The sequence below is a fragment of the Stenella coeruleoalba genome (assembly GCF_951394435.1).
Source record: "Stenella coeruleoalba genome assembly, chromosome: 1".
Lineage (NCBI taxonomy): Eukaryota > Metazoa > Chordata > Mammalia > Artiodactyla > Delphinidae > Stenella > Stenella coeruleoalba.
Window position 1 is genome coordinate 160524640 of NC_137169.1, and position 23654 is coordinate 160548293.

General features: G+C 50.2%; 1 protein-coding gene across 5 annotated transcripts in view; it reads right to left on the minus strand.

Moving 5' to 3' along the window:
- The window catches only part of PIK3C2B (phosphatidylinositol-4-phosphate 3-kinase catalytic subunit type 2 beta), a 59979-nt gene extending 36636 nt beyond the window's left edge, over window positions 1-23343 (minus strand). For 2 of the 5 annotated variants that reach the window (XM_079912339.1, XM_079912342.1), the window contains exons 1-2: window positions 22920-23343; window positions 1850-2870 (exon numbers count right to left, since the gene is read on the minus strand). In XM_079912339.1, coding sequence (XP_079768465.1) covers window positions 1850-2782 — 933 coding nt within the window. In that variant the 5' untranslated portion in view covers window positions 2783-2870; window positions 22920-23343. Of the gene's footprint in view, window positions 1-81; window positions 592-1849; window positions 3087-14052; window positions 14098-22919 lie in introns of those variants that run through there. The other 3 variants (XM_079912341.1, XM_079912340.1, XM_079912343.1) reach the window with 3 other exon arrangements.
- Between the last annotated feature and the right edge of the window lie 311 nt (window positions 23344-23654).

The window sequence follows — 23654 nt, forward strand, 5'->3', positions numbered from 1 at the left end:
AGAACAGAGGGGTGGCTGAAGGCCACTTTCATGCCTTTCAGTACCACTCACTGGCTCCATAAGAAAACAAAAGCCACTTACGTTTGCCCTGCTGGCAGGCCCTGATGGCATCGCGCGATGCTGGCTGGGGGGATCTGCAGGGCAGAGGCTGGCAGCAGGGGTACCAGGCTGGCATTTGGAGCCAACCATTTCCTTAGCTGGCTCCACAGGCCTGGGATAAGGTGGGTCCCTCCGGCTGGAAGCCCGGCGAAGGCGGGGCGGTGGTATGGGTCGAGAGCCCGAGGGGCCGCCCCTCCCAGCGGGATGAGCCCCCGCACCAAGCTGGGGTGGGGAAGACCAAGGCCGCATTTCCCCCTAAGAACTGGCAAGGGCTTTTTGCTTTGCCCTAGCTTCTTCAAGGAGACTCTGGACCAAGCTCCCTCCCAGAACTCTGATAACACACAGGGGATGGGGGAAGGGCGAGGGAGTGGGGGGGAAGCAGGAGAGCGAGCCACAGAGATGACCACCTACCAGGGTGGCCTGCCGCTGCGCAAGCAGGCCCAGCTGTGCAGAACAGAATCTCCCTGTCCCTATAAATAGCAGGAACAGCCCCACCTCTCAGAGCAAGTCCTTTAAAAAGCCCTGCGCTCTAGAGCTGTGACTTAACCCAGGAGCTGCCTCTGCTCTGGGCGACTCTCTTAGCCGAAGCACAGGAAGGAAGGACCACGTGGCTTTTCCAGAGTTGTGAAGGATCCCAACTGCTGGGACACAAGGTGGGAAAGCCCCAGTGTCCCTTAGACAATGGATAAGGAGGAAACAGGGAGGGAATGAGGTGGAAAGCTGTCAGGACAGAACTCATCAGCCACAGGGGTGCCTCTTGACTCCCCTGGGGTCAGGGTTTCCAAGTGCAAAACACAAAGCAGGCTTCAGGTCCCGCCCATGGAGATGTTGCTGACACTTTTTAAACCAGAAAAAGATCAAAGCTGCCCTGGAACCTACGCCATGCTTCTGTGCAGAGAGTTTTCTATTTTATACTATATACCGATAAAAGTGAAATAATTACTGTCATACTGCACACTTTTTTCTTAACATTTTCACCGTGAAAAGAGACGGATGATGGGGAGGATTGCACAACGGTGGGAATGTACTTAATGCCACTGAACTGTATACTTACAGTTGGTTAAGATAGTAAATTTTATGGTATGTATATTTTATCACAATGAGAGAGATGTGCGGGGGCACACACACGAGGACAGGGAGGAGAGAGACAGAGGGGGAGAGACAAAGGGAGGGAGAGAGACAGAGGGAGTGACGCAGAGAGAGCCAGGGAGCTAGCGAGTGAGAACAATGGAGCTTTGGGATGAGACACAGCAGGGCCAGCCACTGCGGATCATTAGGCAGGGCTGCTGAGGGGTCTGGACCAGGGTCTGGGACTTAGTGAGCACTAAACATCGGTTAGTATCATGACGGAACCTCATCACCACGCAGCATTTTTGGCAGAGCAGAAAGTCAGAAAGCAGAAGGAACCCACCCCAGTGCACAAGGCCATTCGGCCATGCCGTCAACAGTGTATCCCCTCATCCCAGTTCTGTCCTTATATCACGAAGTGGGTATTCCAAAACGCCTGCCCCCAGAAGGACCATTTGGCCAAGATACACAAAACTAGCCCTGAAAAGGAGCCTTCTCTATTAGTGTCCCTCTTCCCTCCCCCACCACGGCCCGGGGGCCCAATGTCAGAAGCAGAGGGCAGGAGAGGACTGAAGGGGTGAGTGTGGAGCAGACTGTGGTTTGGACAGCAAAGAAGAAAGGGGGACTCTATTTCTGAATGACAAGGGGAAAGGGGACAGAAGAAACATAATCAGGTCCTCACCGGAGCTGCAGAAATCTGGAGGTTCTTGCCAGATGTCCCATTTTTCCGGTTGGCGTAGCGGGAGGTGTAGGTGCGGGGGGGCACCTGAGGGGGCATGGTCTTGCTCCGGGCCACAGGTTTTCCAGGAGTGTCCTTGCCAAAGTTCAGGAGTCCCCGGCCCTCCTTCCAGCCCCTGGTGGCGTCCCGCAGCATCTCTGCATCATAGGTTGACTTCAAGTTGAGCCGTGTAATGGCATCATTGATACCGTCGTAGTCCATGGACCCCAGTAGGCGCCCTGGACCCCCACCTCCCAGCTCCTCTTCCTCTTCTAGGAGCTGATGCCCCAGCAGTTTGCCTGGAGGTTGTTCGACCAAAGAAAAAGTGTTGATGTCATTGGGCCGGGAGATCTTGGAGGATGAGGGGGACCCCTTTCTGGGAGGCAGGGGAGGAGTGTCCCAGATACAGACTCGGGGAGGCAGAGGAGGTGGGGACAGTTTCTTCAAAGAGTCGTCTGTGTCTCCCAGTCCTGGGGACAAAGAGAGCCCCCCATCTGAACCATCAAAAATGTAGAGATAGTCTCCGGCCAGGGAGGCTTTGGGCCAGGGATCTGGGCCAGGCTGGGAGCCCTGGGAGGTAGAGTGGTTGGGCAGCCCTTCCTGTGGGGAGAGCGAGTTGTAATTGAGGGTAGGGTCAGAGCCAGAGAGACCACGTAAGAGCTTGAGGTCCTTCCGCCTTCCCGCTGGCTTGCTGTAGAAGTCTAGGACAGGCTCATCCCAGCTGATGAGAGAGGGGTCTGTGCTCTGCTTGGCTCTGCTTTCCTCCTTGTCGTGCCGAAGCCGGGACAGAGCATCATACTCCATCTGCAGGGCTTCGGCCATGGCCAGCTCTTTGCGGCTGATGCCCACAGACTCCAGTGACTTCCAGTGATCCCCACTGCCCTGAGTCGAAGACATGGTGAGGATGGGGGACAGAGGAAACAAGGAAGTCTTCTACTTCCTGGCAATGTCAGTTCTGCAGGGTTGTGGCATGGTGTCTGGGCCCCTGCAAGTGAGGAGGAAAAATATCAATCATTCAGTCACAAAAAGAGACGTGTCAATAATCTGATTGGGTGACATAATCTGGGCCACTGCCTGTTTCCTGAGTGCCTACACAGATGGAGAGAAACAGAAAGATGGAGAAAAAAAGAGATACCAAGACAACTTTATTTATCTGTTACATCCATCTACCCTTCCATTCATCTATACATGTTTCCATTTCTGGTCCCTAAATCCCATTCTCATCTCGCTCACAGGTACCCCGAAGAAAGAAGGAGGCACCTTGTATCAGCTAAGAGGAAAAGATGGAGACAAGGGCTCTTCAGTCAATTTAAAGAGGACGGCTCTCCAACGTGGATGGACCTAGAGATTATCATACTAAGCGAAGTAAGTCAGACAGAGAAAGACAAATACCATATGATATCACTTATATGTGGAATCTAAAATATGACACAAAGGAACATATCTATTAAACAGAAACAGACTCACAGACATAGAAAACAGACTTGTGGTTGCCAAGGGGGGCACGGGTCGGGGGAGGTTTGGGAGTATGGGATTAGCAGATGCAAACTATTATATATAGGATGAATAAACAACAAGGTCCTACTGTTATAGCACAGGGAACTATCATCAGTATCCTGTGATTAACCATAAGGAAAAAAAATATGAAAAGGAATATATATATGTATACCTGAGTCACTTTGCTGTATAGCAGAAATTAACACATTGTAAATCAACTATACCTCAATAAAAAATTTTTTTTAATAAAATAAATAAAGAGGACAGCTCTCACACACTGCTGGTGGGGAACCTTAAATGGTACAACCACTTTGGGAAATAGGCAGCTTCTTGAAAAGGTAAGCATCCACCTACCATATGACTCAACTATCCCACTCCTAATTACTTACCCAAGAAAAATGAAAGTATATGTCCACACAAAGACTTGTATATGAATATCCACAGCAGTCTTATTTGTAACATCAAAAAACTGGAGACACGATTCACTTTGTTATAAAGCAGAAACTAACACACCATTGTAAAGCAATTATACTCCAATAAAGATATAAAAAAACAAAACAAACAAAACTGGAGACAACCTAATGTCCATCAGCAGGTGAATGGATTAAAAAAAATATGATAGGTCCACACAACTGAATACTACTCAGCAACAAAATGGAATTAATTATTGACATATGCAATAACATGAATGAATGTCAAAATAACTATGTTGAGTAAAAGAAGTCAGAGTATGAGTGTGTAGGATTCCATTTATATAAAATTCTGGAAAATGAAAACTAATCTACAGTGACAGGAAGCCGATCGGTGGCTCTCTGGGAAGGGGTGGAAAGAGGGTTACAAAGGAGCACAAGGACACTTTGGGGACGAGGAAAATGTTCACTGTCTTGATTGTGGTTTCACGGGTATATACATATGTCAAAATTTATCAAGTTGCACACTTTACATATGTACAGTTTATTATATGTCAACTATACCTCAATAAAGCTATAAATGAAAAGTACAACAAAGCCCTATGAAACAGCTACTCTGACTGCACTAAGATCCTCCCCAAATGCACCGATATGAGTCAATAAAACAAAGTCTGCCAACAGGTGAGACCCGGGCACCTGATGGAGTACAGGTGTGCCGAAATACTGATTTCCCTCAGCCCTTAGGAAGCCAGACAGGCAGAGAACACCCGCCACCTGCCAGCCGGCTGCCTCTGGCCACGAGCAGCCCCTTCATTCACTCCAGTGTTGGTACCCTTTTCCTTTAGAAGCCGTGACTGAAGGCACAGTTGCAACGACAAGGCGAGCTGGCCCAGTGGTTCTCAACCCTGGCTGCACATTCGAAACCCTGGGGGAATTTTTTAAAAGTACTGAAGCCCAGGTACTCTCAAGAGATTCTGATTTAATTGGTCTGCAGTAGGGCAGTGGTATTTTTTTAAACTCCCCAGGAGATTCTACTCTGTAGCTGAAGCTGAGAACCATGGACCTGTGTGTGTGTGTGTTTCAGATTAGGTTGGGGCAGGCGATTGTTTAGTAAGTGGTTTCTGACCCTTCTCACCAGCAGCTGCGAAGTTCACGATTGCATAAAATTATCAAAAATCCTTCATTTTATTGTACTGTTACCCAGCAGGTAACAAACATGTGAAGCACGTCCTTCCTCATGACTAGAAAATTGAAAGCATCAATAGGGAAAAAGTTCAGACAGATTCGTGGGTGGTAAGTTCCATCAGACCCCAAAGGAGTTAGGACAAGAGTATCCCTCAACTTGAGGTGCCCCTCCAGGATCCTGGGGCACCCATCAGGCACAGGCTGGCTCAGTGAGTCTTAGGAAGTATTTTCCCCAAAATGGAATAGCCCAAGCCCAGCTTCAGGGCATAAGAAAGCTGCTCTCTGCTGATTTCTCTGCCTGTTGAGTTTCTCCACGCTTCAACAGCTCCTTATAGATCACTTTTTATCCACAGAGGGTAAGAGGGAGTCTTGCTATTTAAAATTCAAAGGAATTGGATGCGCAGATGAAGATACCCAGAACTTGGCTGCCCAGAGTTGGGAAACTGGGCCCAGGAAAAGGAGGGCCTAGTACTTTCGATGGGAGACACAAGATAAATGCTCAAAGGTGAACTGAGATTAAGCCTTTTAATCCAGAGAACAACTGTATTTTCAGCCCCAAGCTGGGACAAGCAGAGTAGTAACACTGGCCTTAGCCAGGCACCACTGTGAAGAGAAAAACCGAGGCCATTGGAAATAATCTCTCTCGCTTTCCTGCCTCTCTTCCCTACTAACTTAACCACGCTTGCATTTGGCCTCCCTTCCTTTTTTCCTTTTTTATTTATTTTATTTATTTTTTGGCTGCGCTGGGTCTTCATTGCCGTGCGCGCTTTCTCTAGTTGCGGCGACCGGGGGCTACTCTTCGTTGCAGTGCGCGGGCTTCTCATTGCAGTGGCTTCTCTTGTTGTGGAGCGCAGGCTCTAGGCGCGCGGGCTTCAGTAGTTGTGACGCATGGGCTCAGTAGTTGTGGCTCGCGGGCTCTAGAGCGCAGGCTCAGTAGTTGTGGCACATGGGCTTAGTTGCTCCGCGGCATGTGGGATCTTCCCGGATCAGGGCTCAAACCCGTGTCCCCTATATTGGTGGGTGGATTCTTAACCACTGTGCCCCCAGGGAACTTCCTGGCCTCCCCTTCTTCCTTTTGGTCTCAGGGAAAGCAGGTCCCCGCTTGCCACTGAGGTAGAAGCCTCCAGAGCCTCCAGGGCGCTTGCCCCACACACTGGATCTCCTCTAGGCTGATGCTCCACCAACCTCCCTTCCCTCTCCTGTACTTTCACCTCTTCTCCTTAACTGGGTCTCTCTCTTCAGCACATAAACATGATCAAGCTTCTTCTAGCCTTAAAAAGAAAAAGAAGAAGGAAAACCAGAACCCTACACCCTAAGCACCTTCTCTTGCCTTTCTGTCCTTCAGCTCATACCCTCCCTGTTCTTCCTTCCCTTCCCAGTCAAGCTTCACAGAAGACACACGATGTTTCTCAATTCTCCCTTATTTACTCTTCAACTCACTGTAATCTAAAACTTCTGCCCTCAACATTACACTAAAATGCCCCAACAACAATGCCCAGGCCACCCAGAAATGCCTGGGCAGACAGGCATTTCTATCTGCCCAGACGTTGCTGCTGCACTTGGCTCTCAGACCATTCCCTTCTTCCTTACATCCTCCACCCCCTGGCTTCCATGACACTACTCTCTCATGTTCTCCACCTCTGTCATTGTCCTCCTCTTCCTTTGTCCACCCCTGACATATTGGTGTTGGCTCAGGACTCTATTCTCAGCCTCTGTTAATGTGACAACCCCACTGGGCAGTCTCATCTGTTCTCCCACTCACATCACGTGCGTGTTGATGATTCCAAATGTGTGTCTCCCCCGTCAAGGTGATATGCCCACCCATGTCTCAAACCCCAGATGTCCAAAACTGAACTATCACCTTCTTATCTCCTTCCCACAACCTTCTCCTCCTTCCTGGTTCCCCATCTGGGTGAAAGGCACTATCCAGTTACCCAAGCTAGGAACCCGACGGTCATCCTGGATTCCTCCTTCCTTTTCACCCTATATCCAATCACCAAGCCTGCCAACTTTTCCTCTTAATACTTCCCAAATCTAGTCCTTCCTTCTATGCTAACTGCTGCTGCCCTAATTAAACCCGTATTTTCTCCCACTTGGGCTATTACAATAGCCTTCAAACAGTCCTTCCTCCTCCTAATCTTTCCTTCTCTAAAGCTTGCTCCCCAGAGCAGTCAGAGGGCTCTTTCTAAAGTGTAAATCTGATCATCTCACTCTGCTTAAACCCCTTCAAAGGCTCTCTATTTGATTCCTTTACAAGGCCTTTATCACCAGCCCCCATCTCCCTCTCATCTCCAACCATTCAGAACCACGCAGTTGATACCTCCGTGATTTCGTGCAGTACCTTCCTGCTCCAGGGCACGCCCTTCCCAACTGCCAACGCTCTTTGCCTATGTGATTCTAACTGCTCAGACTTTGCTCTGACATCAAGTTCTTCAAGAAGCCCTCTCTGAACCTCCAGATTCAACAATGTGCCCCACCTTCACGCTCCCAATAGCAACCTGTATATACCTCAAATATCATCTTGAAACATTTTATTCAAAATTAAATGTGTATGGGGCTTCCCTGGTGGTGCAGTGATTGAGAGTCCGCCTGCCGATGCAGGGGACACGGATTCGTGCCCCGGCCCGGGAAGATCCCACATGCCGCGGAGCGGCTGGGCCTGTGAGCCATGGCCGCTGAGCCTGCGCGTCCGCAACCTGTGCTCCACAATGGGAGAGGCCACAACAGTGAGAGGCCCACGTACCGCAAAAAAAAAAAAAATTAAATGTGTATGAATCTGTCATCTCCCACCAAGATCCTCAAGTTCCAAAATCACCTCATTTCCACTGAGGAAAATGTACTTCAACTGGGATATAAGGGTAGAGCTTTCTGGTGGTAAGAATTCTCAGACATAGAGATGTGTGATCAGGATGCAGGTGGGGTCCTTCCCTGGGGATCCTTCAAAAGTAGGACTGGGTTTCAACTAACAGGACCAGGTTTGGCATCTGTAAATGCAGGTGGGTAGATAGACAAGACCCCCACAGAAAGTGCCTTCCAGCCCTGGGATTCTTTGATTCTGACCTATTGATTCCCTTCAGTCACATTTCTCAGAGGACGCCAACGTTAGCCCTGGGAGGAAAGAGAAGAAAGGCCTGAGGGGGAATTCCCTGGTGGTCCAGTGGTTAGGACTCCGCACTTTCACTGCTGAGGGCCCGGGTTCAATCCCTGATGTAGGAACTAAGATCCCACAAGCCACACGGCGCGGCTGAGGGGAAAAAAAAGAAAAGACCCGAGGGAGATCCAGCAGGCCCAGCTCCTAAGGCTCTTCCCAGACTGGAATTCAAACACGGAAAGCTGAGCCACCCCTCTCTAACCACCGGCCCCCTGGCTCCCGGCCAGGACACCACCAGACTGTCTGTCAGCTGTGCAGAGGAGGCCCAGCCCATCTTGCACCCGGGGCTATACCGGCAGCTGCACCTTCCGAAAAGTGCAGTGCTCTGCTCGCTCTGATGCTGAGGGATCCATGGTGAGGAGGCAGGACAAGCAGCATCCCCCGCAAGGCCAGAACACCAGGACCGGGAGAGCCCGCCCTAAGGTAGGGTGAAGGTTCAGGGCAGCAGCCAGGCACAGGGGAAATGCAGAGAGGGAAAGAGGAAAGGCAGGAGCAACCAGTCCCAACCACCTGCAGCTAAAGGGAGCCGGCTTCCGCCCGGAATTTCATCTTCCAGGAGGGGTGGGGATACACAAAGTATTTTAGGAATCAGAGCCTCGTGTTTCTTGCCTCCCCCATTCTCTTCCCCAGTTCAGCTCCCTCCCTGCCAGGCTCTGCTGGGTTGACTAATTCTCTATTGCCTGAGTCCTCAAGGGTTACTAGGGATTCTGTAAGAAAGCAAATATCCATGTAGGTCCCAGGGAAGAGTTGGGGTGGACGAGGGCCTGGGGTCTTTGCTACTCTGCAGCTCATCCGGGAAGAGAAGGCTGGGGCCAGTACCGCTCTGTTGCACAACTCCACGGAGCACCCACACACTGTACTCTACGTGAATGACACCTTCTACCACAACAAAGAGAACGGTGCCTGCTGGAGTCGTGCACCTTGGTGGCCCTAGCTGTGTTCTCTTCTAGTATCCATCTCTCAGAAAGTAGATGGAAACCATCTGAAAGACCATTTTCAGCCAGATTCCTTTCACCACCTGCATGCACTAATTGTTAACATTTCCCCACATTTGAGCACACTTTCTCCTTCTCTGCTTAACATTTTCAAACGTTAAGATGCAAACACTTCACTTCTAAATACTTCAGCCTGAATCTCTACAAAACTAAGACATTCTCTGATGTAAACACAATGCCAGTTAGCATACCAGCTAAATTTAACGTTGACAATACATTAAATTGTAATTGTTATTATTTAACAATAATATTATCTAATATAGGGTCCACATTTGAATGGTTGTAATTATCATCTGGAAAGTTCTTCAAACATACAAATTCCTGGCCCCTCTCCTGGAGGGTTTGATTCAGTGGGGTGAGTCCCTGGACTCTGAACATTTCAAAGCCCCTCAGGCAATTCAGATGTGCAGCAAAGTTTGACACCAAAGACTAGGGTTTCAGAACTACCAGGAAGACAGGACGGAACTGGGGAAAGGAACCCCAAAGAGCACCAGGCAGTCAGCTGGTAAAGGAAGAGGGCATGCTTATGGCCAAGCAGGTCGGTGCCAGGGTCTAGGCGGCACCAAACTCAGCCCACACGGCTGCCAACAGATGGCTGGAGGTCACGGGGGGAGGAAGGGGGTCAGGGCAGAGCCACACAATGGCTCAGAGTCAGAGCATGGAGAGAAAGGAGAGGGCACTCCCTCAAGTGAGTTGGCTCTGTTCCATGCCTGTGCCAGAGAGGGAGGGGCCCCAGGGTCCAGCAATGGCACCAGCTGTGGGTGGAGAGGGCTTCCTGTTGTCTTGCTGGACGGCACCGTATGAGAACTACCCTGCTCGGGACAGACTAACGGGTCTCGGTCATCTCCCCAAATCCTGAGCCACAGAGCTGGATTCTAATGGGCGGTGAGTACCAGCTACGTGCCAGGTACCATGCTAGACCCAGAAGTATTCAGATGACCATGGCACAATTCCAGGAAGCTTACAATCTAACAAAGGTGACAGATGTATCATAAATAATTCAATCTCCCCTTTCGGGCACAAAGCAGGGAACCTTGCACGTCCTGACCCATCTTCACTGAGCAGGGGAAATGGAGAGCTATGGAGAAAGGTGGTGAAAAATATGGAGGGTCTCAAGCCCCCAGCCTGTTAGTAGTTTTTACTAAGGGAAGATGACTCAGTTCTAGGACTGCCCTAGGAAGAGACCTTCAGTACCTCCTCTCAGGACAGAATGGTTCAAGGTGTTAAGGACTTAATCCCTTTGGATCCCAGAGCTTTCTCTTCTGAGAGGACCCTGCCCCTATCTATCCCCAGCACCCACACTTACCCAGACCCCAAATCCCACTGGTTTTGCAGCCAGGTACCCGTCCCCCACCCCTCACTCCACACTCTGCTGCCCAGCTCCACCTCTCCCCTCCCACAGCCCCAGCTCCAACAGGGAAGTCAGCATGCCCTGTGCCAGGAATACGACTCCTCCAGCAGGAAGGTATAACAATAAGTCAAGTAGGTCAGCTCCCTGCCTCAAACAGATGTGCAGCTGATCCCTGCTTCCGTATTGAAAACCTACAGGTTTTATACAGCTCTACAAGCTTCTTTGATGTCAGGCCCATCACTGAGTCACACTCACCAACAAAGTCTTTCTCTTGTTTAACTATGTTCTCTCTGTGTGGTTCTCACTTAATCCAAATGTGAGGAGACTGACTATAACTGCTTGCATTTTCTTCCCATTCATACAGCCCCTCTCTAGCATCCTCTCAGCCAAATTAAAGCAGCCCCATGTGGTTCAGTTTTGCTACTGGAACTTACTTTCCATTTCTCTCTTTCCTGGGCCTACCCGGACTCTCCACCAATTGAAGCCAAAGTGGACACAAGAGTTAATAAAGGGCTCTCTGGGTCCTAAGAGAGCAGAGGGACAGGAGGCTGTGTGACACAGTTACATCAGTTGGGTTTGCAGAGTCCTGAGTCCTCGGTCCCAGTTCAGAAACCATTTGTGCAGCTGTTCTGTTCACACACACACACACACGGAATCCCTGGAGATCACAGCTCCTAGCACACACCCTGTAGATTTTGGATCTGGGTACGAAGAGAGTCAGTGATGGAAGAGGTGAGGCAGCTCGTGGCTCCTCTCAAAACTTTCCTTCCTAGAGTTGGCGATTAAGATGGCAGGGACCAGGAACTGGCAATCAGCTGAATGGAACGTTTGGCAAAAAGGAAAGAAAGGTCTTGGCCAGGAACCATCCCAGGAGCCAGAACAGCCACATCTCCCCTCTGTCTGATTCACACTTCCTGCTTTTTCCACCCCCTGCCCTCAGCCACCGCAGCCCCAAGTTCCAGGCCTTCTAGCTCAGATCGGCCGGGTTTCCTCCAAGGAGCACGGTGGTTAAGAATTACTCTTCCAGTTTCCTCGACCCTCCAGAGAAAGGTGGTGGACAGGACAGCAGAGGAAAAGAGGAGCTCCCAGGATGACCTTCCCTTAATAATCTTGGCCTCCAGCTGAGAGGACTCCTGAGGAAACTTCTTTACAGACAAACTTCACACCAGCCCACCCACATGAGAAAAACCACCTGTCATTTGCAAACAGCAACATCTAGGAAACCTTAGCCTCTCTGAAGGCCCTGTAGACTCCTGAAGCATAAAGGAAGCCCCTCTGGGAGGAGGATGTAAGGAAGTGGGTGGAGGAGGGCATGGGGACACGGCAGCCCTTCTCCGTGCCACTTGCTTGCTGCAAACCAAGGGCTCCTGCAAGGCTCGGACTGTCGCCTCTGTCACCTATAGCTGAATCTCCAGTCCAGCTTCCCCAGCTCATGCCCTTTGGAATCCACTTCTCCAGGATTCCTTCGTGGGCTGCGAAAACTCACTAGAGGAGGCCAGCCCATTAAGCAGAATCCAGAAAGCAGGTCACAGCTGTTCCCGTCCAGCCGGGGCACCAAAGCGAGGACCCAAAACGCCAGCAAGGCTCTGCTCTGCCTGGAGGACTCACCGGAGGGGAGAGATGAGAAGCAATGTCCTCCACCTCACGGCTCAGGTCCAGACTTCCCAGGTCCTCACAAGCTAGGTGGGGCTAACCCATCAGAGTCTGCAAGGAGGAAGGAGGCAGCCCTGAGCAGACTTCAAATTATAGCCCAGCCCCATGGCAAGGGGATGGGGATGTATCTCAGGGTAACTACAGAGGCATCAGACTAACCAGAGTCTACCGAAGAATGCCAGTGAGACCATCCTCCAAAAGAATGACATCTTTGCTGGGAATCAACACTCTGATCTTTAGGGAGTGTCTCCAATTCATTCAATTATAACAATTCTTTGGTTATTTTCTGGTAGCACCTTTCTTAGACATCTAAACGGTAATCTCTCTTCTCCATGACAGGGTCCTACTGTCTAGTAGAATGAGGCCCACAAAGGGTCAGCGACCTTGCCCTGCGTCTCACGGCAGAGCCACAGCAGAGTCGGGAAGGCCCCACAGAACCAACGTGGGGAGGCTACTTGGTGCTGGGCCTCAGAAACAACACTGGCCCCAGCCCTGCGCTCCATCCCATGAGTACACACTTGGTACTGAATGTGCCAGAGCCTGGGACGAGAAGGACCGAGGGACTTGGTCCCCAGAACAATTCTACAGAGTAGAGAAGGTGGGGCCAGCAGCCCCAGTGTAGTGGCACTGCCTGTGCCAGGGGGCAAGCACAGGCTGTGTGGGCAGCTGACAGCCACCTGCTTGGCTCGGAAGAGGGTAAAAGTCAGTCGAGCAGAAAAAGACTGAGCCAGTCATCCATGGGAACCTCGGAGGAGCAAAGACCAGCCGCCACACCATGCCCAGGGCAAGCTCCTTCCTGCCCTCCTGGTAGGGAGGCTCTGCGCCACTGTCCACAAGCCCTGCCCACTGTCCCTCTGCCACCACAGTCCCTAAACTAGCAATCTTGACATGCTGTCTGATAATAGAGAATATCTGCAATCGGTGCTAACTCCCCAAATCGAGAAAATCCCTGATAGACTGCAGTCACTCCCAGGGACCCAGAGCCACAGTAATCACACAAACTGCACACCTTCCCGCACCCTCCGACTCACTCCCTCATTAGCTCCCTAAGGGCAGGAGAAGAAGCTGGCCTAGACATCACGAGGTGATAGCCTTAGCGCCACTGGCAAAGAAGCCTGAGAAAAGTAGACGGAAAGTTGGTTTTTTTTTTTAAGCAATGAAGTATTTTTTTTTCTTTAAGCTTTTAAGTTCAGACACCAAATCTTATTCTATCTATAAACTTAATAATTTTTTTTCCCACAACTCACACACACACACTGTATTTTATTTTTACAAGAGATAAATAAACTGACACCAAGCATTGTAAATGGATGACCGCAACAAAGATTGCAATTACCAAACACGAAACACACTCATACTATGTCATAATATTGACATTCAGTCCAGGAATCCTCCACTGTAACAGCTCCTTTACTTTGCAGTGAAAATTGATTTGTATATTTTTTGCCTCTGAGTAGAGGAAAGTTGAACCAGAAGAAAAAGGAAAACAGGACCTCTAAGCTCCAGGGGCAGCTCTGGGCCTTCCCTGTCCACATTCCAGCATTCGGGGACAGGTTGGGCCAGTGAGGAGAGCACCAGGGAGGGAAATGCCAGGGAAGGAGACTCCAGACACAAGAGCCCAGGAGGGCCTTTGTCCAAAGGTCACCTGGCTTCTGGACAGCCTCAGGGACAGGTGTTATTTCCTAGGTCAGGGCAGAGTGGAGAAGCCCTGGGGTCCTCACAAACCAGGGTGGGAAAAGAAAAAGGTGTCAGCTCTCAAGTAGCCCCCTTCTTTCAGACCAGAAACACACACACACACACACACAAACAAAACACCACCAAACATCTGATACTAATTTACACAGGGGTGTTAGAGGCCAAAGTGTTAGTCCCTCCCAGGGACGTTTGCATTTAAAAAGCAGAGTCTGAGGAGAGGGGTGCTCAACCTAAGGGAATCTGGAAGTGGTAAAGGAAATTTCTAGTGGCACTGGGAGAAACGACCCATTAAAAGGTAGGGGAGGGCTTCTCTGGTGGCGCAGTGGTTGAGAGTCCGCCTGCCGAGGCAGGGGACGTGGGTTCGTGCCCCGGTCCGGGAAGATCCCACATGCCGCGGAGCAGCTGGGCCCATGAGCCATGGCCGCTGAGCCTGCGCGTCCGGAGCCCGTGTTCCACAACGGGAGAGGCCACAACAGTGAGAGGCCCGCGTACTGCAAAAAAAAAAAAAAAAAAAAAAAAAAAAGGTAGGGGAGGTGAATCTCTGGCATAGGCCTTGCCTGTCCATGGCCTCCCCTGGTCCCAGTTCCTGAGCCCCAGGAATCTCTTGCCCCTCTCCAGGACACAAGTCCCCCCAAGCGCTACCCACCAGGCAGCTTGTCCCTTTAAGTCACTGACCACCCCCCATACTTGGCCTTGGCTGCTGTTAGCCTGGCCTCACCCAGCAGCCATGAAGTTCCACTCCACTCTTCCTGGTAGCAGCCCGGAAGGATGTCTTGCTCCGGGTCAGCCAAGGACACTGAACCCTGGGGGAGACCACGGATTCTCTCTTACCAAGGTCAAAGGAGAAACCCCACTCAGGATGCAGGGCCCTAAGAGGGAACTGAGAAATGAGATCCTCTTTGAGATGGCCTCAGTGTCCAGAATCCCCAAACCACAGGGAAAGGGATACTGAGATGGGGGGACTGGGAAGCAGGCAGTGACCCTGACAGTGCTAGATCACTGGGGATCCCAGCTAGGGCTCCCCTCAACCTGGTCACTCCCTAGACCTGTCACAGTGGTAGTTCCAGTGCCCTGGTCTAGACTCCCCAGTCCTGTTGCCCGTCCCGCCTGACTCTTAGGGCCTGAAAAGCCGTGGGTGCAGCTGGAGGCACTTTGCCCTTCCTCCTGCTTTCTCTCTCCTCTTTCCACCCCAACTCAAGATCCTCAGAAACCTTCCCTGGTCAACCCTTTCAAACTGTCCTTTCTTCTTTTACTCTCTCAGTGTCTCCCAAACACTCTGATGCTGCGTGGGTGACATGACTGATTAAAATGGGGGTGCCGGTGTCTGGGGCACAAGAGCAACACATTCGCCTTGGCTGGTGTTAAAACAACTGTTCTGCATCTCTGCACATGGAGGGGTTAAGAAGATTTATTTTCTAAATAGGAAGTGACCTAGCGGATGGGGGAGTAGACGAGGGGTCGTGTCAGTTTCTGTGTTGCCCTGTATACGCCCTAATGCCTTTCTCCCATTTCCTATGTCCCACTCGCACGGGAAGGTCCCAAGGGAGACAGAGCCCAACTCTATACCCAGCATGGGGACACTCAGCAGAAGAGTGGACTAGCTGCCCACCTGGCTCAGTGTAGCACGCTCACATCCCACCAGCCCCACCTTCATGGGGCCCTTGCCCATGTGACCCTCGGTCGGGGTCTACCAGGGTAGCAATAGTCAGAGGCCATTCTCAGCAGGGATGAGCTGCATGCCTGCAGCTGGATGAGAGTAGCCAGAATGTGACTGAATGTGCAGGCATAACGGAACTAACCATCCTTAGCTCCCTTGCTGAAATACCACTGCAATGTATGGAAACTCCATTACAAAGTCTGTCAAATTAGTACTACACGGATATGTCCACTGTCGTGCCTGGAGTCAGGGTATCACACTTTGTTTTGGTGAAAAGAAAGAGAAGGTGGGTTGGCGGGGGGTGGGGGGTGGGGGGGGCGTTCAGAGAGGAAGGCTAAGTGAATATGAGCATCACAGAAAGAGGAGGAAGGAAACAGACCTCCCCCACCCACCCCAGCACTTTGTGCCAGGTATTGTCTTGTTTAATCCTCATGACAATCCTTAACGGTGCATATTATTATCCTTATTTTATGAAAACAGAAAAGGAATTGAGTAATTTGCCCAAGGTCACACAAGTAGTAAAAGATACTGAGTCAAACTGTTGTAAATCATCTACACTTCAATAAGCAAATAAATAACATTTAAAATTAGAATAAATAAATAAAAGTTAAACTGAATCTTGTTTGAGGCCAAAATTGTTTGAGGTCTTTTTCCCGTCCTGCCACGGAGACCCAGGCATACTGCATTTCATCAAATTTTCAAGCTGATATTGGTGACTATTCTGGTACACCCCCAAGCTCTCCCCAAACACCAACACACTGTGTCACTGTCTCAAGCCACTGAAAACAACAAGCAAATAAATAAATAAGCAATCAAGCAAACAAACCCTAAACACCAGACCCACAGTTTTGCAGATAAGAGAACCAAAGACCGCGGGGGAAAAATGACTTGCCTGAAGTCACACAGGTAGTCAGTGGCAGAAGTGGAACGGGAAGCAGGTCTCAGACCCCCACTCAAGTGCTCTTTCCAGACTGAACCACAACCAATCTTGTCCGTTCCCAAAATCCTCCAGGGAAGAAAGTCCCTCAGCCTTTCTGTTCTAACCTCTCTCAAATTGGTCCGTTCCTTTCCAAGATTCTGATTACTTTCATTAAGTGAAATAACCTATCGAAAGCACATCTTAAGCACCAAAAAATTATTATTCCTTTCTGTTACCTGACCATTAGAATAGCGTTCTAGCTAGCCTCTCTGCCTCCCCTGCCGACTCCTTGAGGTATCTGCACTCCGGTGCCAGGGAATCCTGCAGCACAGCTCTGATCATGTCATTCTTCCAATGAAAAACTTTGTCTCTCCCCTTCCTTATCAGGTACTCAAGACCTCCCACACTGAGTCCCAGCCCAGTCCCCTGCATGCCCCCCAAAATGCTGATGGTTATTAACCATTCTCCAGGGCCCCATGTTTTCCCACAAAACTTCACTCATGCTAGTGCCCTCTACAAATACCTGCTCTTACATTAGAGCCTTCTTCCATCTCCTACGACTGAAAGTGACTTTGCTCTCTTTCAGACATCTGTAACATTTTTAATGCATCCCACTGCATTTATATTGTTTTGTATTACCCCACTGGTGATTAGAATGAAAACAACCTATCCATGTAGGTACTTTATAGTTACAAAGCACTGTATAGGTATAAGTCCATCAATTTTAAGAAAAAAATTACCTCCTATTTATCTTTGTCTTCCTCACGATGCTCAATACAATGTTTTACACATGGCACAGAGCTGTTAAATACTGTGTTCTGAGGGTGGTCTGACCAACCCAGAGAAGGGTTATCACTTCCCCGTTGTAGCATCAGAGATTCTGAAGCTGAATGAGGAAGGCAAAATTGTCATTGGTTTTTCCAGGTCGATACTCCATAGCATTTATTAGATTCTCAGAATTTAGAGACTCCCCAAATATTAAGCACTCCAGTCCTAGCTTCTATACTTTTATGAAATGCTGCCCAAGATTACACCAACTCTTGGGGCAGCCACAGGACAAGTGACTCATACTGAGCTTATAGAATTACCGTACTACGTAAAGAAACTCATCCGTTCACTTGCATTTTTGGAGTACAATGTGGGTACCTCAAGGTCAGGGGCCATACTGAACTCAAGTTTGTATCCCTAGGGTTTAGCACAAACCTGCTATTGGAAGATGATAAAATAATTGTGGCCACCACCATTTACTGAGTCCTTCCCATGTACCATGCACTGTTCCAGGTAGTTCATTTTGTCTGTCCTCTTCACTGCGGTGCACTGAGGAGAGCGTCAGGTTCATCATGTACATTCAATGCATAACGGGTGATGGATGGATGAACAAAAGGTAAGATGCAAACTCCTTCAATGCCTCTGGCCAAATTAAACTACTTTCCCTCCACCTCTTTCACCACTCGCTTCATCCCCCATCCCACCCCAATGCCTACTCATTGTTCAGATCTCAGCTAACATTTCACTTCTTCCAGGAGGTCTGACCACCCTAAATGCCCCGCTTACAAGTTCTCAAAGCACCCCATACTACCCCACCCCCTACACCCAGCCTACTCACTTGTCTATGTTCCCAACCCAGCAATGTGTTCTGGAAGGCTGTGTGTCCTAGTCACTGAAAGCACCTGAAGTCATAAGTAAGCACTCAAAAGACATCTGTTGAATGAACGGATGAGCTCTTTTCAAACATTATCTGACAGACTTTCATTACTCTTGTGATCATTTCTTCCACAGACGACTTTAAGAAGAACACTTGCTGCTGTCACCTGGCTCTTGGGGAAGTCCCATCTCATGCAGAACTTGGGCCTCGTTGACATTTTTTCCTCACAGGTCCCTCCAGTGTAGCACAGAAGGGACACAGGTTCTAGAGGTATCCTGACCTACACTCCAACTTTGGCTCTTCTTTCATTAGTTGTATAATCTTAGCCATGTTTCTTAATCTTGGTTTGAATCCAAACCTAAGCTTAACCTCAGTTCTCCCATCTGCAAATGGGGATGAGACAATTTCATTATCACCCATTTCCTCCAAGGATTGCGGGGGGCGGTGTGGAATTAAGATAAAATTTCAAAAGCTATGGGTAGACAGACACTCAGTGCTGGTGGCTATTCTTCTTTATCACATGCTCTTGCCTTTCTCGGTAGTTGAACTTTTCCTCAAGTGGCTCCTTTTTGCCTTCCTTGTTGGGACCATCTACAACAGCATAATCAAAATTGTACTTCAGAGAATTGCCAACCCTTTGGAACCACTCTATCTTTCAAAGTCTCTTGTCAGGGAACTGTATCCATATTTTCTCTTAATAGAAAGGAAGGAAGGAAGGAAGGAAGGAAGGAAGGGAGGAAGGGAGGGAGGGAGGGAGGGAGGGAGGGAGGGAGGGAAGAAGAAATCTGCCTTCTTGAATTCTAAAGTGAAAATCTGACATCCTGGTTATAATATTTTGGGGAAAATATAGTTGCCTTCTCCTAGGTTCCCATAATATCCAATTTGCAAAAAATCTCTCCATTTTGGGTCAGAATTAAATGCGCTGTAATAGTGCTCCTAGTACTTTAACTTCTTTTACCCTTTGGAAGACACAACAGCATGGCAAGTCAGGAATGTGACAGACACTCTGCTTTCAGAAAAGTGGGGCTCTCAGAGATGTTTCAACAGTGGCAGGGCTCCATCATTACTCCTCTCTGGGTTCTAGGTTAATTTGGACCTGAGACGGGAAGAGCTCATATCTATTTCTTCGCCCTAGCAAAGCAAACTGTACTATTTCCTCAGAATGGAATCTCCTTGGCTCTCTAGTCTTTTCCCCTCACTCTGTGCCTTCTGGTTTGCTATCAAGGGTACCAAGTAGACTAAGATAGAAAGAGAGAAAAAACTTGGCAGGAGAGGTTGCCTCCATGCAAGCTTATTCCTGGTGGGCCTGGGGAACATGTGTGAACAGCTCTCATGCCTGGCACCCACCTCCACTGTGGGGAGGATACAGAAAGAGAAGCTAACCTGTAAGACAGGATCCACGGACCAGAGACTTAGAAGGAGGCACAAAGCATCATGGAAAGAACTGCCAAGGAGAAAAGAAACCACTGCCCAGGAGATTAGTCTTGCAGTGACTAGGGATGGCTAGGGTTAAGAGAGAAAGGTCCAGGAGGAAGGGAGTTGAGCAATGTTTTCGAGAAAGAAGAGTGGCAGGTGTGAAAGTTAAGGAGGAAGGAAAAGAGTTTCCAAAGAGGCAAATGATTTTTGGCTTCTCTCTGAAACACTATGAAGCCTCTGCTCGGTAAGACTACACCTACTACAGGAAGTTCTCAAGAAGAGGAAGGATGAATTGCTGAAGATCCCTTGTCATAGACTCTGTATTCTGCCTTAGGGCTATTGGGAGCCCCTCTCCTCTTCCTTCTCCATATCTCAAGAGCCTCTGCCCCAACACGGGTGTCCTGTGTCCTTAATCTCTTTAACAAAATCAAGATTTGAGGACAGTGAATTCCATCACCTTGAGAGAAGAGAATTTCCCAACAATGATAGGGTCAACTGATAGGCCACTGATAGGTACATTCTAAAGTGCCAAAGGATAGGTCCTTTTATTAGTAGTAAAGTGATCTGTGGGGCAAGTAATCATGTGACCTTGGGAGAGTCATTTCTTTGCAGGAAAATGACTTTCCAATTCTAAAGCTATATGTGATCATAGGAAATGCAAGAATTAAGGAGGTACTATGCTGGACCTGCTATGCTGGGTGGAGGAAATTTGTCCTCCAGGGCCTCTGTTATCTAAGGTATGTCCCAGTCTGGTGACATTTCACAAGCATTCAAATCAAGGGATCCCGTATGAATGAATTCTGTAACTCTGCTTCCCCTCTTTGTTCTCCCAAGACCCAATATCTCCCTGAGAGTGGCACCCAGGTTGTGAGCACAGGGTCTGGAGTGGGATTGCCTGCTTTGAATCTCTTCTCTGTCATTTACTAGCTGGCTGACATCAGTGTCAGCTATTATATTATTTGCCAACTCAGTACTACCCTGTCTATAGACAGTAGCCAACCTTTGGGGGTGTATGTCTCCCCCTGATTTCCTACAAATATCATTAAGCAGATTTCCCTTCTCTCCCAGTTCCCATTCTACCAACCCTTTAAAGAGAAATACCCAAAGAATAGTTACCTTGGCCTTGTCACATCACTCTTCCCTTAGTCAGAAAAGAAAGGTTCCGGAACATTCTCTAGTTCATATCCCTTTCCTCCCACCCCTCCCCCCATCCCCACCAACTCTCCCTCCCTCATTATTGAGGCTAAACTCATGATGAATAACCTACATTTGTATAGTACTCTGCAGTTTTCAGAGTGCTTTTGCATACATGATTTTATTCAGTTCATGGTAAGCAGTGTATTTCATCCTTAAAACAATCCTATGAGCCAAGGGTATATTTTTCACCATTTTACAGATATGCAAACTGAGTCTTAGGTTCACAAGTTGTCCATGCTCACACAGCTAGGAAGCCAGGCCTCCTGACGCTGAACCCATCCACTGTTTTCTCTACTATTTCGCATTATCATGTCCAAGTTCACATCCTGGGAACAGGAGGGGCCCGAAGTTTATGGCCAGTTACAAACCCCTAAAGGGAACAGAGATCCCTCATTTTTATTCCTGCTGGCTAGCAGGGCTGTCCAGGCTGAATGACCATACACATGAGATGCCTGCAAAGGGCCAGGCCTAGGTGGGGTGGGGCCACCACAGAGAGACCAAAGGCCCACAAGGGTGTGGGGTATCTGCTAGAGCACCACTACATCATGGCCAAGGACACAGGTATTCCAGGACAATCCCAAAGGAGAGCCCCAGGGAAAAGCCTGAGGACCCAGATAAACTGAACCTTCCTCACCCCAGCACACCCTGTGGGCCTCCCTCACCAATGCTTCCAGGGAGAGGGAAATGGACAAGCTCCCTTCTGGCCAGGGCTGAGAGTCTGATCAGATTCAGACACACACACCCATGCACACTCAGCAGTAAATTCAGAGCCATGGAAATCAAACCTTGGCTCACCCAAAGGCCAAAGGAGAAGCAGCCACAGCTTCAGTCCAGGGTTCCGGCTCAGAGCCACCATCTCCTCAGATGCTGGCGGCCAGGCAGAGCTATAAACTGTGCCTCGACTTAATTTTTCCATGGACACAACCCCAGATGGGACCGCCAGGCTCTGAAGAAGCTTCAGTTCTGAAGCATCATAACCTCTCTGTTCTGGGATCCAAAGCTAGAACTGGGGAGGGAGGAGTATTTGGGGATCAGGTTTGCCACGCCCTGGACCATTTCTCTTCCAATATCTTTCCAAGGCCTAGTGCAGCAATACAGTAAGTTTTCATTCAGCGGCAGATACAGGGTTGGAATTCAGTGCAAATTACTTACATCTGCTTGGCCACAACCCAGATAGTCAGGTAGTTTAGAGAGAGAAGGAGGGGCATGTTGGCCCACTTCTGGGATCCTGGGTAGTTGTGTGCTAAGGAATCTGGGCCATGCTGGGTCCAGCCTGCACAGGGTACAAAATTCTCCAACACAATTGAGAAAAAACATCAGGGCAGCCGAGACGATAGAGATTCCACCCCAGGCACGACTGGTGGGACTGGGGCGGGGAAGCCACAAAGACCCCACAAGGGGTTGGAGATGGAGAGAAAGGTTGGCCTGAAGGGGTACGAGCAATGGCAGATTCTTCACACACGCCCCTCAGCCAACTAGGGTGTGTGCACTAACCTCATACATTTGGTAACCTCTTCCCACAAACCAGGAACCTGCCAAGCCCCTGGGCTTCCCACCCCACCCCACCCCATCCCAGCTTGGCAGCCTCCCTTGGGCTTCCTGCTGCTGCGATTGCTCCCCAACATCAAAGCCACCGATGTCGGAGCTGAAAACGAGAGACAAGTACAGGCCAGGAGAGCAGCGCCTCCCCCAAGGCTCCGGAACTCAGGCCTGGGGGCCCCTCTCCCTCTCCCAAGCTTTCTCCTTTTGCTGCAGTATCCTTATAAGGGAGAAGCCAATTCTACTATCCATCTGGCTAAAAAAAATGTATATATTTCCCAGGCTAGATGCTGACTTTCCACCCACTCTAAGAGAAAGCACCCCACCACCACCCTCACTCCAGGGCAGTTTTTGCTTTTTATTTCTCATTTTAAACAAACAAACAAATACCAAAACCACTGGCTGGTTCAGGTCGCCTTGCAGCAGCTGGGAGCCAGGAAGTGTGTTTAGAAGAAAAGGGGTGGGGAAGAGTGTGCCCTGGGTCCGAGACGCCCCGAAACCTCTGGAGCGGGCAGGCAGTGGGGGCTGGCAACCTGCTCGGCGCCAGGACTGGAGCTCCGTTCCCACCGCGTCTGCGTCCCGCCACCGGGAACCTTCGGTTCCTTCCATTGTTGCCCCTCGGCTGTTGCCATGTTGGAGGGAGAGCCCCTGACCTCCGCTCGCTCCACTCTGCGGGAAATCTGCAGACCCCGGGCCGGTGCTCCCGGATGGGTGCGCGTCTTACCTGTGCTCACTGCGGGTTTCCTGCAAAACCCGACGTGTCGTGTGCTCGGCGACCTGGGCTGCCGGCTCCACGGCTCCGGGCGGCTCCGGCACCCACGCGAGGCGGCCGCTCCCCCTCCGGGCTGCACGCGGCGGGCGCCGGCCCCAGGGTTCCCGGGGCGGCAAAGAGGCAGGAGAGGTCGCGAGGACCAGCTCGCAGCGGCGGGGGGGCGGGGGCGGGGAGTCCTCTAGGCCGAGAGCGTGAGCGAGCCCGCAGAGTCAGGCAACCCCAGGTGAGACAATAGCGGGAGCAGCGGGCGAGAGGGGAGAAGCCATCTCCCGGAGACCTGGCGCACTGCACGGCGACGTGAGACTCGGCCAGACCCGGCGCGGACAGGCAGCCGCCAGCCGCGGCTCCAGCCCGCAGCGCCCACTGCGCCGCGAGCGGGAGGATGGGGCGGGTCCTGGAACCCTGACCTCCCTCCCTTCCCCTCCCCTCCCCTCCCCTCCCGTCCCCTCCCCTCCCCTCCCGTCCCCTCCCCTCCCCTCCCGTCCCTTCCCCTCCCCTCCCCTCTCCTCTCCTCTCCTCTCCTCCTCTCCCTCCCTCCCTCCTTCCTCCCTCCTCTTCCAGTACGTGGGGGAAGAGAAAAGCGCTGGCGTCAAGTTGTGCTTCGGGAATCCAAGAGCCAAGATTTCCACTTCCCACTCGCGTGAGGGTTTTTGCAGATGGTCGTTACTTTTCCCTGCTGGGACCCCT